Source organism: Ranitomeya imitator, chromosome 2, assembly GCF_032444005.1.
Source record: "Ranitomeya imitator isolate aRanImi1 chromosome 2, aRanImi1.pri, whole genome shotgun sequence".
NCBI lineage: Eukaryota > Metazoa > Chordata > Amphibia > Anura > Dendrobatidae > Ranitomeya > Ranitomeya imitator.
In genome coordinates this window covers 132628591-132649711 of record NC_091283.1, presented here as the reverse complement: position 1 = coordinate 132649711, position 21121 = coordinate 132628591, and the positions used below count along the sequence as shown (strand labels likewise).

Sequence of the window (21121 nt, the reverse complement as noted above, 5' to 3'; positions counted from 1 at the left end):
ATGTATTCCATAGGTCGTTGTTGAGGAGATACGTGGCACCTATGGTTCCATCTGTGGAGCCTCCTGCCCCTGTTTTGGTGGAGGGGGAATTGGAGTATATTGTGGAGAAGATTTTGGATTCTCGTGTCTCTAGACGGAAACTCCAGTATCTGGTCAAATGGAAGGGTTATGCTCAGGAAGATAATTCCTGGGTTTTTGCCTCTGATGTCCATGCCCCAGATCTTGTTCGTGCCTTTCATGTGGCTCATCCTGGTCGGCCTGGGGGTTCTGGTGAGGGTTCGGTGACCCCTCCTCAAGGGGGGGGTACTGTTGTGAATTCTGTGGCTGAGTTCACTTCTGTGGTCACAAGTGGTATTGCAGTCTCTGGGCTTCCTCCCTCAGGTGTTTTGGTGAGCTCGTTGGCTGCCTTGCTATTTAGCTCCACCTGAGTCTGTCTTCCTTGCTCCTTGTCAATGTTCCAGTGTTGGATCTGAGCTACTGCATCTTTCCTTGGGCCTGCTGCTCTGCTAGATAAGTGCTTCTAGTTTGTTTTCTGTTTTTTTCTGTCCAGCTTGCTATTGTCTTTTGCTGGAAGCTCTGAGAAGCAGAGGGGTGCACCGCCGTGCTGTTAGTTCGGCACGTTGGGTCTTTTTGCCCCTTTGCGTGGTTTTCGTTTTAGGGTTTTTTGTAGACTGCATAGTTCTCTTTGCTATCCTCGCTCTGTCTAGAATATCGGGCCTCACTTTGCTGAATCTATTTCATTCCTACGTTTGTCTTTTCATCTTGCTAACAGTCATTATATGTGGGGGGCTGCCTATTCCTTTGGGGTTTTTCTCTGAGGTAAGTCAGGCTTGTATTTCTATCTTCAGGCTAGTCAGCTCCTCAGGCAGTGCCGAGTTGCATAGGTAGTTGTTAGGCGCAATCCACTGCTGCTTATAGTTGTGTGAGGATAGATCAGGTACTGCAGTCTACAGAGATTCCACGTCTCAGAGCTCGTCCTATTGTTTTTGCTTATTGCCAGATCTCTGTATGTGCGCTGATTACTGCACGCTGTGTTGCCTGATTGCCAGCCATAACAGCACTTCTCCTGTCACCCTATACTGGTATAGCACTGCCCCTGTCACCCCATACTGGTGTAGCACTGCCCCTGTCACCCCATACTGGTATAGCACTGCCCCTGTTACCCCATACTTGTATAGCACTGCTGTTACCCCATACTTGCATAGCACTGCTCCTGTTACCCCATACTTGTATAGTACTGCTCCTGTTACCCCATACTGGTATAGCACTGCCCCTGTCACCCCATAGAGGTATAGTACTGCTCCTGTCACCCCATACTGGTATAGCACTGCCCCTGTCACCCCCATACTGGTATAGCACTACGAAAAAACAAAGCGCCAACAACAGCTTATAGTCCAAAATATGAAATATAATTTATTGTAATTGAAATAACAAACAGGTACAAGGTAAAACATGAGAGAGACATGCAGCAATGCGGCACATGTATGTGCCCAAAAGAGCGGTGGACAGCACGAGGGGTAAATCATAGGTGTAGGAGGGCAATTCCACCAAACTAAGCCATAATGAAGCTGGTATATCGCACAGCCAGTAATGAGCTAGCACCCAAAACTAAATAACACCTCAACAATAGAGAAAGATACAACATGAGAGGGGGAATTGCCAGTGAACATACCCTTAGTGTAAAGTATAACTACCGTGTCGTCCACACCTCACCCCGACGCGCGTTTCGGAATGAAACCTTCCTCAGGGGGCGTGTCATAGTCCCATGTGCGCAAGAGTTTATAGTGTGTAGCTGCGACAGGAAATGAGGTAGCGTCGCCATTGTGACGACTATGTCGGCTGGATGCATCACCGTCCGATCAGCTGATGCCGGAACACGTGGGGCCCCATGTAACCAGACATCAAATGAACTGCGGGAGCCAAAGCCGTAAAGGAAAGGCGGCACTTGCGCAGACCAAACCAGGTACACTACGGGACATATTACGTGAGGTCAAAGTATAAACAACCATTACCTATTACAAACAAAGGAAACCAATTAGATAACCAAAGAGTGGATATATTCATTAGAGGCCGCAAATATGATTAGTGGAGTATAAACAAAAAATACAACAAAAACACAAAATGCAAATTAAGGACAATAATAATCCCACCATCATGTGCCGCATTGTTGCATGTCTCTCATGTTTTACCCTGTACCTGTTTGTTATTTCAATTACAATAAATTATATTTAATATTTTGGACTATAAACTGTTGTTTTCTATGAAATACATGAAATATGAATAGCAAAATGGATTTTTGAACATTAGAAAAAAAAAATTGAGACGCTTAGCACAGAATTTGGCCAAATAGTGTGAGCCCATCAACCATCGTCAAGGTGGTCTCATTAATCTTTTGGGTCCCTGACCTCCCTTTCCAAATGTGAACACTTACCGAAGGCTAATGTCTGTATGCATGGGTGAATGTGGACACCTCTGTCAGTAAAGCCTACATATATGGGTTGGCCGGAACCAGATGTGATTAGATATAATTAAAAACCACATGGTGAAGGGAGGAGTGCTCAGTCAGTAAGCTAACATAGAAATGATAGAAAAACGACTGGCACATCCAAACTAGTGTGAATAGGTGCATACCAGGAGCAGCTACCTCCACATACAATATACAAAAAAAGGTTGCACTCTATCATGCCAAAACACGTCAAATATGAAATACATGAAATGTGAATAGCAAAATGGCTTTTTGAACATTAGGAAAAAAAATTTGAGACGCTTAGCATAGAATTTGGCCAAATAGTGTGAGCCCATCAACCATCATCAAGATGGCTTCATTAAACTGATGGATACCTGACCTCCCTGTCCAAATGTGAACACTTATCTAAGGCTAATGTCTGTTTGCTTGGGTGAATATGGACACCTCTCTCAGCGTCTCAAAATTTTTTTCCTAATGTTCAAAAAGCCATTTTGCTATTCATATTTCATGTATTTCATATTTGACGTGTTTTGGCACGATAGAGTGCAACCTTTTTTTGTATATTATATATGGAGGTAGCTGCTCCTGGTATGCACCTTCACACTAGTTTGGATGTGCCAGTCGTTTTTCTGTCATTTCTATATAAACTGTTGTTGGCGCTTTGTTTTTTCTTGTTGAATTTTGCAGTTTGTCCTGCAAGTTGTCCATAGATGCATTGGGGTGTTGATTTGGCTTTTTCTAACTATCCATCTTCCGATTGCATATTATGTTATTGCTTTTATTTCTGGTATAGCACTACCCCTGACACCCCCATACTGGTATAGCACTGCCCCTGTCACCCCATACTGGTATAGCACTGCCCCTGTCACCCCATACTGGTATAGCACTGCCCCTGTCACCCCATACTGGTATAGCACTGCCCCTGTCACCCCATACTGGTATAGCACTGCCCCTGTCACCCCATACTAGTATAGCACTGCCCCTGTCACCCCATACTAGTATAGCTCTGCCCCTGTCACCCCATACTAATATAGCACTGCTCCTGTCACCCCATACTGGTATAGCACTGCCCCTGTCACCCCATACTTGTATAGTACTGCCCCTGTCACCCCATACTAATATAGCACTGCTCCTGTCACCCCATACTGGTATAGCACAGCCCCTGTCAACCCATACTGGTATAGCACTGCCCCTGTCACCCCATACTTGTATAGTACTGTCCCTGTCACCCCATACTAATATAGCACTGCTCCTGTCACCCCATACTGGTATAGCAATCCCCGTCACCCCATACTAGTATAGCACTGCTCCTGCCACCCCATACTGGTATAGCACTGCTCCTGTCACCCCATACTGGCATAGCACTGCCCCTGTCACCCCATACTGGTATAGCACTGCCCCTGTCACTCCATACTGGTATAGCACTGCCCCTGTTACCCCATACTGGTATAGCACTACCCCTGTCACTCCATACTGGTATAGCACTGCCCCTGTCACCCCATACTGGTATAGCACTGCCCCTGTTACCCCATACATACCTGTAGACTGTGAGCCCTCGCGGGCAGGGTCCTCTCTCCTCCTGTACTTGTGTGTGCCTTGTTTTACTCATGTTTATTGTACTTGTCTATATTGCCCCATTCACATGTAAAGCGCCATGGAATAAATGGCGCTATAAAAATGAATAATAATACTTGTATAGTACTGCTCCTGTCACCTCATACTGGTATTATAGTGACCCTGTCACCCCATACTGGTATTATAGTGACCCGGTCACCCCATACTGGTATTATAGTGACCCGGTCACCCCATACTGGTATTATAGTGACCCTGTCACCCCATACTGGTATAGCACTGCCCCTGTCACAATCCTATCAGCCAATGAATGTGAATGACACAATACTAATGTGACCGTCACGTTAGGCTCGGCTGCCCACACAGCAGGATGACTGGAATCAACTCACCTCCAGAGGGCGCTCTATCCGCTGACAACCCTCGGTACAGACGCGCTCGAGCGGCATAGTATGCGTTTATAGTCCGGATGTGATTGTGTGACGTCACTGAGCGGCGCCGGATGTTTCTGTTTAGCGGGAACTTTAAACTTTTGGTATTTTACGTCATTCCCCAGGATCATGGCCGCGGAGACACAAAGCCTGCTGGAGAGGATCTCAGGCCGCCTGGCGGGGACTCGGCCGGTGAGTGATGGCGGGAGGCAGTGTCCCACGTACCCCAGTAACCGTGTGTCGCTCCTTTCCGGGTGCCATTGGCTGATGTCAGTTGCAGGCGGCATTATATGTTGCTCCCCCCCCCGCCATCTGATCTCACTGTGGGACTTCTAGCTCGGTGCAGGTTTCCGGGCAGTGGCGCTATAGAGCCTACAAAGCCCCACACACTACACGGGTGTAATTATCATCAACTGCCCAAAGAGAACCTGTCACCGGGCACACGTGGATCCGCATGGAAAAACCATTATATATATCTATATATATAGATATATATATATAATCAGCGGCTGATAATCAGCCTCTTTCCTGCCAAGAGAGCAGGCTTTGCGCGCAGCTCGTGCACAGAGCCTTGTGGAAGGGCACAATATTGGCTTCTATGATGGCTACCTCTGATAGCTCGCACTAGGGGTCCCTGTCTTTCCTCTCTGAAGAGGATAATTACATTATTTTCCACAAGTCAGTCGTGTGCCTAATGGTTGAAAATTGAAATTAGTAGTCCACAAAAGATCTATATTCCCAGGAATCATTCATGCAGTGTGGTTGAATGTATCAGTCACCAGAACCGGCCAATCTGCTTCTGCCACTTCATTTTGGGCGTTAGAATTTTCTTCCTTTTTTAGTAGCAAGAGGATTTTATGTGCAAAATCATACCTCCCAACTTTTGAAGCTGGGAAAGAGGGACAAAGGGGGCAAATTTTAGGCCACGCCTCTGACCACACCCATTCACTAGTCACACCCATATCCACGTCTCAACCACACCCATTTAGCACTGCTGATCACACTGTTCATAAAGAATAATTATAAACAAAAAAATATGGCCACACAGTGCTCCATACTGTATAATGACCTCACATGATGCTCCATACTGTATAATGGCCACACAGTGGTCCATACTGTACAATGGCCGCACATGATGCTCCATACTGTATAATGGCCACACAGTGCTCCATACTGTATAATGGCCACACAGTGCTCCATACTGTATAATGGCCGCACATGATGCTCCATACTGTATAATGGCCACACATGATGCTCCATACTGTATAATGGCCACACATGATGCTCCATACTGTATAATGGCCACACATGATGCTCCATACTGTATAATGGCCACACATGATGCTCAATACTGTATAATGGCCACACAGTGCTCCATACTGTATAATGGCCACACATGAAGCTTCATACTGTATAATGGCCACATAGTGCTCCATACTGTATAATGGCCGCACATGATGCTCCATACTGTATAATGGCCACACAGTGGTCCATACTGTACAATGGCCGCACATGATGCTCCATACTGTATAATGGCCACACATGATGCTCCATACTGTATAATGGCCACACATGATGCTCCATACTGTATAATGGCCACACATGATGCTCAATACTGTATAATGGCCACACAGTGCTCCATACTGTATAATGGCCACACATGAAGCTTCATACTGTATAATGGCCACATAGTGCTCCATACTGTATAATGGCCGCACATGATGCTCCATACTGTATAATGGCCACACAGTGGTCCATACTGTACAATGGCCGCACATGATGCTCCATACTGTATAATGACCTCACATGATGCTCCATACTGTATAATGGCCACACAGTGGTCCATACTGTACAATGGCCGCACATGATGCTCCATACTGTATAATGGCCACACATGATGCTCCATACTGTATAATGGCCACACAGTGCTCCATACTGTATAATGGCCACACATGATGCTCCATACTGTATAATGGCCTCACATGATGCTCAATACTGTATAATTGCCGCACATGATGCTCCATACTGTATAATGGCCACACATGATGCTCAATACTGTATAATGGCCACACAGTGCTCCATACTGTATAATGGCCACACATGAAGCTTCATACTGTATAATGGCCACATAGTGCTCCATACTGTATAATGGCCGCACATGATGCTCCATACTGTATAATGACTGCACATGATGCTCCATACTGTATAATGGCCACACATGATGCTCAATACTGTATAATTGCCGCACATGATGCTCCATACTGTATAATGGCCACACAGTGCTCCATACTGTATAATGGCCACACATGATGCTCAATACTGTATAATGGCCACACAGTGCTCCATACTGTATAATGGCCACACATGAAGCTCCATACTGTATAACAGCCGCACATGATGCTCCATACTGTATATTGGCCGCACATGATACTTCGTACCGTATAATGGCCACACATAGCTACTCCTACACACGCGGCTGCCCTCCGTACACTTTGCATACACGGCTCCGCTCCATACACACGGCTCCACTCCATACATCTCAAACACACACGGCTCCGTTCCGTTCACCTCGTACACATTCAGCTCCGCTCCATACACCTCATACACACACGGCTGTGCTCCGTACACCTCGTACACACGACTCCGCTCCGTACACCTTTCACACGCTGCTCCGCTCCGCACACCTCGTACACACGCGGCTGTGCTCCGTACACCTCGTACACACGCGGCTGTGCTCCGTACACCTCGTAACACACGCGGCTGTGCTCCGTACACCTCGTAACACACGACTCCGCTCCGTACACCTTTCACATGCTGCTCCGCTCCGTACACCTCGTACACACGCGGCTGTGCTCCGTACACCTCGTACACACGCGGCTGTGCTCCGTACACCTCGTACACAGGCGGCTGTGCTCCGTACACCTCGTACACACGCGGCTGTGCTCCGTACACCTCGTACACACGCGGCTGTGCTCCGTACACCTCGTACACACGCGGCTGTGCTCCGTACACCTCGTACACACGCGGCTGTGCTCCGTACACCTCGTAACACACGCGGCTGTGCTCCATACATCTCTTACACACGACTCCGCTCCGTACACCTTTCACACGCTGCTCCGCTCCGCACACCTCGTACACACGCGGCTGTGCTCCGTACACCTCGTACACACGCGGCTGTGCTCCGTACACCTCGTAACACACGCGGCTGTGCTCCGTACACCTCTTACAGCCTCTTACACGGCACTACGTACACCTCATACACACACCGCTCCATACACATTGCAGAAGCTACTCCGCTCCGTATACCTTGCACACACACGGCTCCGCTGCGTACACCTCATACACATACGGCTCCTCTCCATACATCTCGTACACACACGGCACCACTCCGTACACCTCGTACACACACGGCTCCGCTCTATACACATTGCACACACTGCTCCGCTCCGTATACCTTGCACACACATGGCTCTGCTCCGCACACCTCGTACACACGCGGCTGTGCTCCGTACACCTCGTAACACACGCGGCTGTGCTCCATACACCTCTTACACACGACTCCGCTCCGTACACCTTTCACATGCTGCTCCGCTCCGTACACCTCGTACACACGCGGCTGTGCTCCGTACACCTCGTACACACGACTCCGCTCCGTACACCTTTCACATGCTGCTCTGCTCCGTACACCTCGTACACACGCGGCTGTGCTCCGTACACCTCGTAACACACGCGGCTGTGCTCCATACACCTCTTACACACGACTCCGCTCCGTACACCTTTCACATGCTGCTCCGCTCCGTACACCTCGTACACACGCGGCTGTGCTCCGTACACCTCGTACACACGACTCCGCTCCGTACACCTTTCACACGCTGCTCCGCTCCGCACACCTCGTACACACGCGGCTGTGCTCCGTACACCTCGTACACACGCGGCTGTGCTCCGTACACCTCGTAACACACGCGGCTGTGCTCCGTACACCTCTTACACACGACTCCGCTCCGTACACCTTTCACATGCTGCTCCGCTCCGTACACCTCGTACACACGCGGCTGTGCTCCGTACACCTCGTACACACGCGGCTGTGCTCCGTACACCTCGTACACACGCGGCTGTGCTCCGTACACCTCGTACACACGCGGCTGTGCTCCGTACACCTCGTACACACGCGGCTGTGCTCCGTACACCTCGTACACACGCGGCTGTGCTCCGTACACCTCGTACACACGCGGCTGTGCTCCGTACACCTCGTACACACGCGGCTGTGCTCCGTACACCTCGTACACACGCGGCTGTGCTCCGTACACCTCGTACACACGCGGCTCTGCTCCGTACACCCCTTACACACACGGCTCCGCTCCGTACACCTTTCACATGCTGCTCCGCTCCGTACACCTCGTACACACGCGGCTGTGCTCCGTACACCTCGTACACACGCGGCTGTGCTCCGTACACCTCGTACACACGCGGCTGTGCTCCGTACACCTCGTACACACGCGGCTGTGCTCCGTACACCTCGTACACACGCGGCTGTGCTCCGTACACCTCGTACACACGCGGCTGTGCTCCGTACACCTCGTACACACGCGGCTGTGCTCCGTACACCTCGTACACACGCGGCTGTGCTCCGTACACCTCGTACACACGCGGCTGTGCTCCGTACACCTCGTACACACGCGGCTGTGCTCCGTACACCTCGTACACACGCGGCTGTGCTCCGTACACCTCGTACACACGCGGCTGTGCTCCGTACACCTCGTACACACGCGGCTGTGCTCCGTACACCTCGTACACACGCGGCTGTGCTCCGTACACCTCGTACACACGCGGCTGTGCTCCGTACACCTCGTACACACGCGGCTGTGCTCCGTACACCTCGTACACACGCGGCTGTGCTCCGTACACCTCGTACACACGCGGCTGTGCTCCGTACACCTCGTACACACGCGGCTGTGCTCCGTACACCTCGTACACACGCGGCTGTGCTCCGTACACCTCGTACACACGCGGCTGTGCTCCGTACACCTCGTACACACGCGGCTGTGCTCCGTACACCTCGTACACACGCGGCTGTGCTCCGTACACCTCGTACACACGCGGCTGTGCTCCGTACACCTCGTACACACGCGGCTGTGCTCCGTACACCTCGTACACACGCGGCTGTGCTCCGTACACCTCGTACACACGCGGCTGTGCTCCGTACACCTCGTACACACGCGGCTGTGCTCCGTACACCTCGTACACACGCGGCTGTGCTCCGTACACCTCGTACACACGCGGCTGTGCTCCGTACACCTCGTACACACGCGGCTGTGCTCCGTACACCTCGTACACACGCGGCTGTGCTCCGTACACCTCGTACACACGCGGCTGTGCTCCGTACACCTCGTACACACGCGGCTGTGCTCCGTACACCTCGTACACACGCGGCTGTGCTCCGTACACCTCGTACACACGCGGCTGTGCTCCGTACACCTCGTACACACGCGGCTGTGCTCCGTACACCTCGTACACACGCGGCTGTGCTCCGTACACCTCGTACACACGCGGCTGTGCTCCGTACACCCCTTACACACACGGCTCCGCTCCATACACCTTTCACACGCTGCTCCGCTCCGCACACCTCGTGCGCACGCGGCTGCGCTCCGCACACCTCGTGCGCACGCGGCTGCGCTCCGCACACCTCGTGCGCACGCGGCTGCGCTCCGCACACCTCGTGCGCACGCGGCTGCGCTCCGCACACCTCGTGCGCACGCGGCTGCGCTCCGCACACCTCGTGCGCACGCGGCTGCGCTCCGCACACCTCGTGCGCACGCGGCTGCGCTCCGCACACCTCGTGCGCACGCGGCTGCGCTCCGCACACCTCGTGCGCACGCGGCTGCGCTCCGCACACCTCGTGCGCACGCGGCTGCGCTCCGCACACCTCGTGCGCACGCGGCTGCGCTCCGCACACCTCGTGCGCACGCGGCTGCGCTCCGCACACCTCGTGCGCACGCGGCTCCGCTCCGCACACCTCGTGCGCACGCGGCTCCGCTCCGCACACCTCGTGCCCACGCGGCTCCGCTCCGCACACCTCGTGCCCACGCGGCTCCGCTCCGCACACCTCGTGCCCACGCGGCTCCGCTCCGCACACCTCGTGCCCACGCGGCTCCGCTCCGCACACCTCGTGCGCACGCGGCTCCGCTACATCCACCCTGTAAACACCTCCTGACCTCACACATACGCTGCCTTACCCTCCTCCGGCGCCATGGCAACCAGCAAAGTCCTGTACACGGAGGTCCTCCTCCCGAATCCGATCATGTGACCCCTGACTCCTCCCATCCTGTGACCTCATCACAGGTCCTGTGCACAGAGCAGCCATTATGTGCTGCTGTGCTGGCCTGGTGAAGGGAGCTCTCAGCTGACCGACCGGGTGATTCACATACCTCCCAACCAGTGCGGGACAATTAATGTCCCGCCCGGGATCGCGGGGCTGACTGTCAAAATCAGGACAGTCCCGCTGGATCCGGGACGGTTGGGAGGTATGGCAAAATGATCCCTTCGCATAAGAGATGTGACTAGAAGTGGGACCCCACTGATTATTATCGGGACTGTCTGGGTATCTTTGTCTGTTGAACGTAAAAAAAAAGTCAGCACGGTCTGTTCTAATAACTGATGCAAAAAAGCATCGGGACGGCATCATAATTGGGCTCCTTCTGCTCCTGTTTTCATTCCATATGTAATGGATCTGTTTTGCACATGACGTTTGTGCCTTCAAGTGGAACAATCTGCATATGGAAATGTGAACATAGACTAAAATGTGTGCGGCTACAAATGATGGTTTATCAGGGCTGGTTCTCGCCAGTTGTTTACCCATGCAACTATTTCTAAGATTTGAGAGGTCATCTTTAGTGGTTACATCTGGTTCTTCTCATACTTGTTGTACTCTAAATGGTCACCAGGTCAAAACCTTCCATACAATGAATATACTGACTAAGGCCTCCCAATCCACCCACTACAATACCCAGAAGTCTGCACTATAAGTATGCAGTGACATAAATGATTATCGGTAGAACACATCCAAGATCTTGCATAACGAAGACTAAGCCTCTTCTAATTACCCAAAAAAAATTATCCCAGTGAGTAAAAAAATTTTCTACTTTCTTTCTTCTAGTCCTGTACAAGACAAAAGTCTGCTCCACAGCCCCGGAGTCCAGAAGGTGATTGCAGTTCTCAGCTGAGGTTTTGTGCTCAGGGTTTAGAGGATAAGGCTGACGTCACACTGGCGTTTAAAACGGCCGAGTGCAATGCGATAAAAAATCGCATTGCACTCGGACCAATATTAAGTTATGGGGCAGCTCCCAGCAGCCGACTTTTTGTCGGCCGTTTTCCTCGGTCCGAGACAATCGCAGCATGCTGCGATTGTCTCGGACCGAGGAAAACTCTCGGCTCACTCGCACCCATATAAGCCTATGGGTGCGATTGAGACAGCGCACACCACTCGGATATCATCCGAGTGATGTGCGCTATAAGCGGACCCCGGCAATGGAGGAGATGGAGAAATTCATTTCTCCGCCTCCTCCGCAGCTGTGCTCCGATCCTCCCCTGTGCGAGAGAATCGGAGCACAGACGCATGACACTCGGCTCCTGCTCTGCTGCGAGCAGGAGCCGAGTGTCATTAGCATATCGCATCCGATGATCTCGCATCGGATGCAATACGCCAGTGTGACGCCGGCCTAAGACTCCCCCAAAGCAACTGTCGCCTCAAAGCCATTGGGCCAGACAACCAGGTACCTGCACTATTGAGGGGGGTGTTATAAGTGGTGATGAGAGAGCCTGCTCGGATAAGGTGTTTGTGTCCCCGCGCTGCGTGTCTAACACAGGCAATCACTGCATGTGTTGTGGCTGTCTCACACGCAAGGCATGCAGCCACGGTGACTCGACCATAGTATTCGAGCACGCCGAAGACATTGTTGGCACACTCACTCATCACTAGTTGTAAGGTTCACTAAAATATTTGTCACTAATTAATTATCTGTTGTTTTTAGAGCCAAAATGTACAGTAACGAGCAGTAAATCCAGATCTGTGTTTGAGAAGCCAAGGTAACCTATGTGCCTGTTTGTAAGGGAAATGTGGAGAGCTGTGAAATACTGGTCATGTTATGTCACCCTAAGCAATAGCTGTAAATAAACCCTCAGCCAGTAACCAAAGGTGTAACTTGCATCTACTAATCTACCTGTACTAACTATTATCCACCAATGTTCACCTCTTAGGGCTCATACTCGCGAGCAAAGCGGACGAGTGCAATCCGATAAAAAATCGGATTGCACTCGGACCAATGTTATTCAATAGGTGACATCTCATTTGTGATTTTTATTTTATTTTTTTTTCTCAGCCGAAATCGGACTGAGAAAGAAATCGCAGCATGCTGCAATTTGCTGCGAGTCTCACCAATGCAAGTCAGTGGGTGCAAGAGAAAAATGCACGGAATACGGACCATCCGTTTTCTGTCCATTTTTTACAGATCCCTTACCATTCTGTGTCATAGAACACTGTAAATGGTCCTGTAAATGATTGTCAAAAAAAAAAAAAAGTTGCAGAGAAAAAAAAAAACGCTTTACATACAGATGTCATATGAACGAAAAACGGATGGCGCGATTAAAAATCGCACTGAACTCGCATGATAATCGCATAGTTTGTATCCAATTTTTTCGGTCCAGATTACAGACCGTTGTTTTTTTTTTTTCTAGCAAGTTAGTATGAGCCCTTAAAGGAATTGTCAGCACAGAAGGACAGTTCAAACCAAGTAGGGGTGTTCGGTGCTTGATGGCGGGGCCTTCCCACCTGCTTGTTTTCCTTCATTTCAACCCCCACCATCTTTTTTGATTGGCCGCTGTTCTGGCTTCATAGAGCTACTGAACGGCAGAGGTAGGGGGAACGTGAACTTGAATGATTGGCTACGCCATGATGCACCGAGCCTGTACTTGGTTTGAACATTCTGTGCTGACAGTCCCTTTAAATCTGATCAGACGGCTCTCTACTCCCACATAGTGTACACTCTGCGGTTTCTCCGCTGTCCGGTCTGTGTGGATTACAGACATGCGGATGATTGATCACTTATTTACAGGGGTAGAAAGAGCAATATTACATGATTATACATAGTCATACATGTTAACTTTTTCTCTTTGCCTAGGCCGTGTGTGATGGTAACTGATTCCAGTGATGAAGAGTTTGAGAAATGTATGTTTATTAATTTTGTGGATTATTACATCTGGTTTATTAAACTGTTTCCACCTTTTATTATTGTTGCCAATGATTATTATTTTTAATAGGTTTTGTGCAATGTAGAAATCATTAGGATTTATTCTGTGCCTTCCCTGCACTAGAATCCAGATACTCCCACTCAAACCTTTCACTGGGCTTATTGTAGAGTGTGCTGCTGCCAGGATCCCTGCGTTTAGGGGGTCCTTTAGAGCAGGGGTCCTCAAGGCCCACCAACAGGTCATGTTTTCAGGATTTCCTTAGTCTTGCCCAGGTAATAATTGCATCACCTGTGCAATGCAAAGGAAATCCTGAAAACATGACCTGTTGGTGGGCCTTGAGGACTGGAGTTGGGGACCTCTGCTTTAGAGGACTGACACATTTTGAACCTGGAAGATTGACCTGTTTTTCAGGATTTCATATGCCCTTTGAAATAAAGATACTTCCTTTGATGTGTGAAGATTTGACATAAAGGAAACTTATTATATAAGGGTTATCCTGTGTTTGGAAGGACATTTTAATTGGATACATTTCACAATTTTGGTTATACAATTGGCTGCTTCAGACAGAGAGAGGAAAGGAACTATGATGACATCTACTGAAGGTGGCAATCCTAAAAGTTATTATTGACTTGTTAAAGGTCCTTGCCACATGATCAGAATAGGAAGCTAAACCAGAATCTCCATTTGCAGACAAATCTTTCGAGGTGTTTGCCCCTCATCAGTGCAAAGCAGATCTGGATTGGGTGGGTGAGAGGCCTCTGACAGGAGATAATAATAATAATCTTTATTTTTATATAGCGCTAACATATTCCGCAGCGCTTTACAGTTTATACACATTATCATCGCTGTCCCCGATGGGGCTCACAATCTAGATTCCCTATCTAGGGGGTCTAGTTTCTCCTTGTGGAGAGTGCTAAGTATTTTGGTTAGAAAGTTATGTATTTGTCTAATTTTGTATGTCCATTATTATATTGTTGCTCATCTTCAGTTATATTATTCATTACATTAACAATTCTTTAATATTTATTTTATAGTTTTAACAGAACTGAAAACGCCAAAAAGCTCAGCAAACAAAGTTTGCAATAAAAAAAACAGGTATGATGTGACACCTGGTAAAATGTATCAAGTTACATATATAATTCCTAATCTTGTTTTTGAATGATTGGGGATACATTTTATACTTTTTTGGCCCCGATTCATCGAGACTGGCAAATTTTTTCTTTCTTTTTTTTTTTTTTCTTTTTTTATTCTTTTGATTTCCACATCCGTTTTGATAGCGTCCTGGAGCCAGATATTCCTGATTCATTAGCCCCTTTATCCCATATGACGTACTATCCCATCGAGGTGACCTGGGACTTAATTCCCAGGGATGGGATAGTACATCATAGGCAATCTGCTGTGCTCACGGGGGGAGATCGGCCAATCGCCGCCGGGTGTCAGCTGATTATTACAGCTGACATCCGGCACTATAGGAGCAGTCACGGACCGCTCCCGGCACATTAACCCCCGGAACACTGCGATCAAACATGATCGCAGCATTCCGGCGACATAAGGAAGCATCGCTGCGGGGGGCTCCCTGCGAGACCGCTAAGTCATCTGGGTAATTTCACAATGCATCCTGGGAACGGAAGATGGCGGCAGCCGTGCGCGTATCGCCGGAGCTTTGCTGGATCCCAGGGGTGAGTATATAACTATTTTTTATTTTAATTATTTTTTTTAACAGGGATGTGGTGCCCACACTGCTGTATATTACGTGGGCTGTTAGATACCGCGTGGCTGCTATATACTACATAGGCAGTGTGATATGTGGGCTGTGTGATATACTCCGTGGGCTGTGCTATATACTACATAGGCACAGTTATATACTACGTGGCTGCTATATACCGCGTGGGCATACTACGTGGCTGTGTTATATACTGCGTGGCCACTGTTATATATTATTAACGCATCGGGTATTCTACAATAAGTATGTACTGTATATACTTGAGTATAAGCCGAACCCCCTCCCCCTTTCCCCCCCCCCCCAAATTTTGCCACAAAAAACTGGGAAAACTCCATATCATGCTGCACATGGCCACATAAGATGCTCCATACAGATATTTGCCCCCATATCATGCTGCACATGGCCACATAAGATGCTCCATACAGATATTTGCCCCATATGCTGTTGCTGCGATTAAAAAAATTACATACTCACCTCTCCGGCACTTGCTATACTCCCCTGTCCCGTTCCGCCGCTGTGTCTTCCCATCCTCTGCGCCGACGTTCAGGAAGAGGGCGGCGCGCACTAATCGCGTCACCGCGTCCTCTGACCTGAGTGTCACTGCGGAAGACACAGCGGCGCCGACGGTGGAACAAGGAGCAGGTGAATATCGCGCACTGCCCCCATCATACTTACCTGCTCCTGGCACCGTCGCTGTACGCCTGTTCCCCGGCGCCGCATTTTCTTCCTGTAGTGAGCGGTCACCGTTACCGCTCATTACAGTAATGAATATGCGGCTCCACCCCTATGGGAGGTGGAGCCGCATATTCATTACTGTAATGAGCGGTACCATGTGACCGCTCACTACATGAAGAAGCTGCAGCGCTGGAAGAAGCAGGAACCGCACCAGGAGTAGGTGAGTATAATTAGACAGCCCCCGCTCCCCCTCCCCTGCCAACCCCTGGGTATGACTTGAGTATAAGCCGAGAGGGGGACTTTCAGCCCAAAAAAGTGGGCTGAAAATCTTGGCTTATACTCGAGTATATACGGTATATAGCAGCCACATAGTATATAGCACAGGCCACGTAGTATTTGTCTGCTATATACTACATGCCTCCTATATATTACGTGACCAGTGCTATATACTAATAATATATTATATAATATATACACATTTCTAGAATGCCTGATGCGTTAGAATCGGGCCACCATCTAGTAAATAAATAAAAGTACAGACATTTTGTATCGGCGTGTCCGTAATGACCCGATCTATAAAACTGTCCCACTAGTTAACCCGTTCAGTGAACACCGTAAAAAAAAAAGGCAGAAAACAACGCTTTATCATACCGCCGAACAAAAAGTGGAATAACACGCGATCAAAAAGACAGATATAAATATCGTACCGCTGAAAACATCATCTTGTTCTGCAAAAAACGAGTCGCCGTACAGCATCAGTGAAAAAATAAGTTATAGTCCTCAGAATAAAGCGACGCAAAAATTATTTATTATATAAAGTAATTTTTATCGTATAAAAGCGCCAAAACATAAAAAAAATTACATAAATGAGGTATTGCTGTAATCGTTCTTACCCAAAGAATAAAACTGCTTTATCAACTTTACCAAGCACGGAACGTTAACGCTCCCCCTCCCCAAACCCCCAAAGAAATTCATGAATAGCTGGTTTTTGGTCATTCTGCCTCACAAAAATCGGAATAAAAAGTGATCAAAAAATGTCACGTGCCCGAAAATGTTACCAATACAAACGTCAACTTGTCCCGCAAAAAGCAAGACCTCACATAACTCTGTGGACCAAAATATGTAAAAATTATAGCTCTCAAAATGTGGAAAAACTATTTTTTGCAATAAAAAGCGTCTTTTAGTGTGTGACAGCTGCCAAACATAAAAACCCGCTATAAATAGTAAATCAAACCCCCCTTTCATCACCCCCTTAGTTAGGGAAAAATAATACAATTCAAAAAATATATTAATTTCCATTTACACATTAGGGTTGGGGCTTGAAAAACATATGCGGTTATGAGTGTTTTGGGGTGTTGTTGGAATTAAGTTTAGGGGCGTGTTGGGGTGTGGTTGGGGTTAGAATTGGGAGGGTTTCCACTGTTTAGGTACATCAGGGGCTCTCCAAACGCGACATGGCATCCGATCTCAATTCCAGCCAATTCTGTGTTGAAAAAGTAAAACAGTGCTCCTTCCCATCCGAGCTCTGCCATGCGCCCAAACGGTGGTTCCCCCCAAATATGGGGTATCGGCATAGTCAGGACAAATTGGACAACTTTTGGGGTCCAATTTCTCCTGGTACCTTTGGAAAAATACAAGACAGGGGGCTAAAAAAAAATTTGTGGGGGAAAATTTTTATTTTTATTTTAATGGCTCTGCATTATAAACTGTAGTGAAACACTTGGGGATTCAAAGTTCTCACAACACATCTAGATAAGCTCCTTACAGGGCCTACTTTCCAAAATGGTGTCACTTGTGGGGGGTTTCCACTGTTTAGGCAGATTAGGGGCTCTCAAAACGCGACATGGTGTCCTATCTCAATTCCAGTCAATTTTGCATTGATAAGTCAAACGGCGCTCTTTCCCTTTCGAGCTCTGCCATGCGCCCAAACAGTGGTTTACCCCCACATATGGGGTATTGGCGTACTCAGGACAAATTGTACACCAACTTTTGGGGTCCAATTTCTTCGGTTACCCTTTGAAAAATAAAACAAATTGGAGCTGACGTAAATTTGTTGTGAAAAAAAAGTTTTAGGGAACCTGTCAACCCCAAAATCGACGGTGAGCTAAGCCCACCGGCATCAGGGGCTTATCTACAGTATTCTGGAATGCTGTAGATAAACCCCCAATGTATCCTGAAAGATGAGAAAAAGGTTAATTACTCACCCGGGCGGTCTGATCCAATGGGCGTCGCGGTCCTGTCCTGCGCCTTCCATCTTCATAGGATGACGTCTTCTTCTTGTCTTCACGCTCCGACACAGGCGTACTTTGTCTGTCCTGTTGAGGGCAGAGCAAAGTACTGCAGTGCGCAGGCGCCGGGAAAGGTCAGAGAGGCCCAGCACCTGTGCACTGCAGTACCTTGCTCTGCCCTCAACAGGGCAAACCAGTACGCCGGAGCGTGAAGACAAGAAGAGGACGTCATCTGATGAAGATGGGAGGTGCCAGACCGGACCACGACACCCATCGGACTGGACCGCGACCGCCCCTGGGTGAGTATAATCTAACCTCTTTTTCTCATCTTTCAGGATACATCGGGGGCTTATCTACAGCATTACAGAATGCTGTAGATAAGCCCCTGATGCTTGTGGGCTTAGCTCACCATCGATTTTGGGGGTGACAAATTCCCTTTAAATGTTTTTTTTTTTTTTTTTTTAACATTCCAAAAATTCCTATGAAACGCCTGAAGGGTTAATAAACTTCTTGAATGTGGTTTTGAGCACCTTGAGGGGTGCAGTTTTTAGAAAATACCCAAGTGTGACACCATTCTATCATATAAACCCCTCAAAGTTACATCAAATGTGATGTAGTCCCTAATAGAAAAAAAAATGTAAAAATGAGAAATTGCTGGTCAACTTTTAACTCATTTAACTCCCTAACAAAAAAAATTTTGGATCCAAAATTTTGCTGATGTAAAGTAGACATGTGGGAAATGTTACTTAAGTATTTTGTGTGACATATCTCTGTGATTTTAGGGCATAAAAATTCAAAGTTGGGAAATTATGCCAAACTTCAGGTTTTTTTTTTTCACAAATAAACGCAGGTATTATCAAAGAAATTTTACCACTAGCATGAAGTACAATATGTCATGACAAAACAATGTCAGAATCACTGGGATCCGTTGAAGTGTTCCAGAGTTATAACCTCATAAAGGGACAGTGGTCAGAATTGTAAAAATTGGCCTGGTCATTAACGAGCAAACCACCCTTGGGGTTAAGCACTTGCCTCTTTATGAAGCCAACGCATCTGAAAAGTGGTTTGTGCCTCTCCAACAATCATTCTCCCAGTCTGACTTCCTCTTGATGTCCAATTTGTCCGAAGGAGGGGACAGTGACGTCAGCACTGATTGGGTGCAAGGCTAGTCTACTGTAACAACCTAACGTGAGCCCCAGGAACGCAAGTGCCGACACTGCTGGAATAGTGCTGGCAACGGTGGGGAATAGAAGTCTTCTTATTTTGATGGCGACAAACATGAGGAAAGAGAAGGGGTTGTCATAGTAGTGGACAATCCCTCGAAATTGAGTCGGGGTTGCCACTGCCCCAACTTGTCAAATGGTGTGAGAACACATTGTTGTTAAATTTGTGACTTTTTTTCTAAGCTTTTTTTTTTTTTTTTTTTTTTTTTTTTAACCAGAATTCTGGTGTAAAGTTTTTAATGATTACAAATATTACGTATTCACGTGTACTACTGAGTAATATAAAAATAAAAAACGTGTAAAACTGTCAATCTCGGTGTGTGGAGGGGAAACGTAATATCCTGGTGTTCTTGGCATGCAAATACTGTATAAATAATAAGAAACCTCTCCTCAATCTTATGCTGCTGTCAGATAGGGGAATGTAGGAGACCTGACAGCCACTCTTGGGGTATGTGCACACGTTCAGGAATCTCTGCAGAATTTTCCTGAAGAAAACCGGACTTTTTTTGCAAGAAATCCGTTCGCATTTTTTTCACTTTTTTACCGCATTTTTTTTTTTTTCCGGACATTCCCCAATACAATAATATAGCGGCAAAAAAACGAGAAAAATCCGCCAAATTAATCAACATGCTCCTTTTTTTATCGTCAGGGCTTATGCTTGAGTGCCATGCTAGTGTTCAGCAGCACTTCTGCACCCAGGATTTGGTTTGCTGACAGTCTGACTTTAATTTTTTTCGCAGATGAGGTTTAACAATGATAAATGTAAGGTTATACACATGGGAAGAAGGAATCAATATCACCATTACACACTGAATGGGAAACCACTGGGTAAATCTGACAGGGAGAAGGACTTGGGGATCCTAGTTAATGATAAACTTACCTGGAGCAGCCAGTGCCAGGCAGCAGCTGCCAAGGCAAACAGGATCATGGGGAGCATTAAAAGAGGTCTGGATACACATGATGAGAGCATTATACTGCCTCTGTACAAATCCCTAGTTAGACCGCACATGGAGTACTGTGTCCAGTTTTGGGCACCGGTGCTCAGGAAGGATATAATGGAACTAGAGAGAGTACAAAGGAGGGCAACAAAATTAATAAAGGGGATGGGAGAACTACAATACCCAGATAGATTAGCGAAATTAGGATTATTTAGTCTAGAAAAAAGACTGAGGGGCGATCTAATAACCATGTATAAGGGGACAATACAAATATCTCGCTGAGGATCTGTTTATACCAAGGAAGGTGATGGGCACAAGGGGGCATTCTTTGCGTCTGGAGGAGAGAAGGTTTTTCCACCAACATAGAAGAGGATTCTTTACTGTTAGGGCAGTGAGAATCTGGAACTGCTTGCCTGAGGAGGTGGTGATGGCGAACTCAGTCGAGGGGTTCAAGAGAGGCCTGGATGTCTTCCTGGAGCAAAACAATATTGTATCATACAATTATTAGGTCTGTAGAAGGACGTAGATCTGGGGATTTATTATGATGGAATATAGGCTGAACTGGATGGACAAATGTCTTTTTTCGGCCTTACTAACTGTTACTTACTAAATAGATGCCTATTT

At 47.9% G+C, this 21121-nt stretch overlaps 1 protein-coding gene across 1 annotated transcript in view; it reads left to right on the top strand.

The window, feature by feature from the left end:
• Positions 1–4526: 4526 nt before the first annotated feature.
• The window catches only part of GCNA (germ cell nuclear acidic peptidase), a 39465-nt gene continuing 22870 nt past the window's right edge, over positions 4527–21121 (top strand). Inside the window, exons 1-5 of the mRNA XM_069747255.1 lie at positions 4527–4659; positions 11621–11666; positions 12495–12549; positions 13641–13687; positions 14745–14805. Of these exons, the coding sequence (XP_069603356.1) occupies positions 4597–4659; positions 11621–11666; positions 12495–12549; positions 13641–13687; positions 14745–14805 (272 nt within the window). The 5' untranslated portion in view covers positions 4527–4596. The remainder of the gene's footprint in view (positions 4660–11620; positions 11667–12494; positions 12550–13640; positions 13688–14744; positions 14806–21121) is intronic.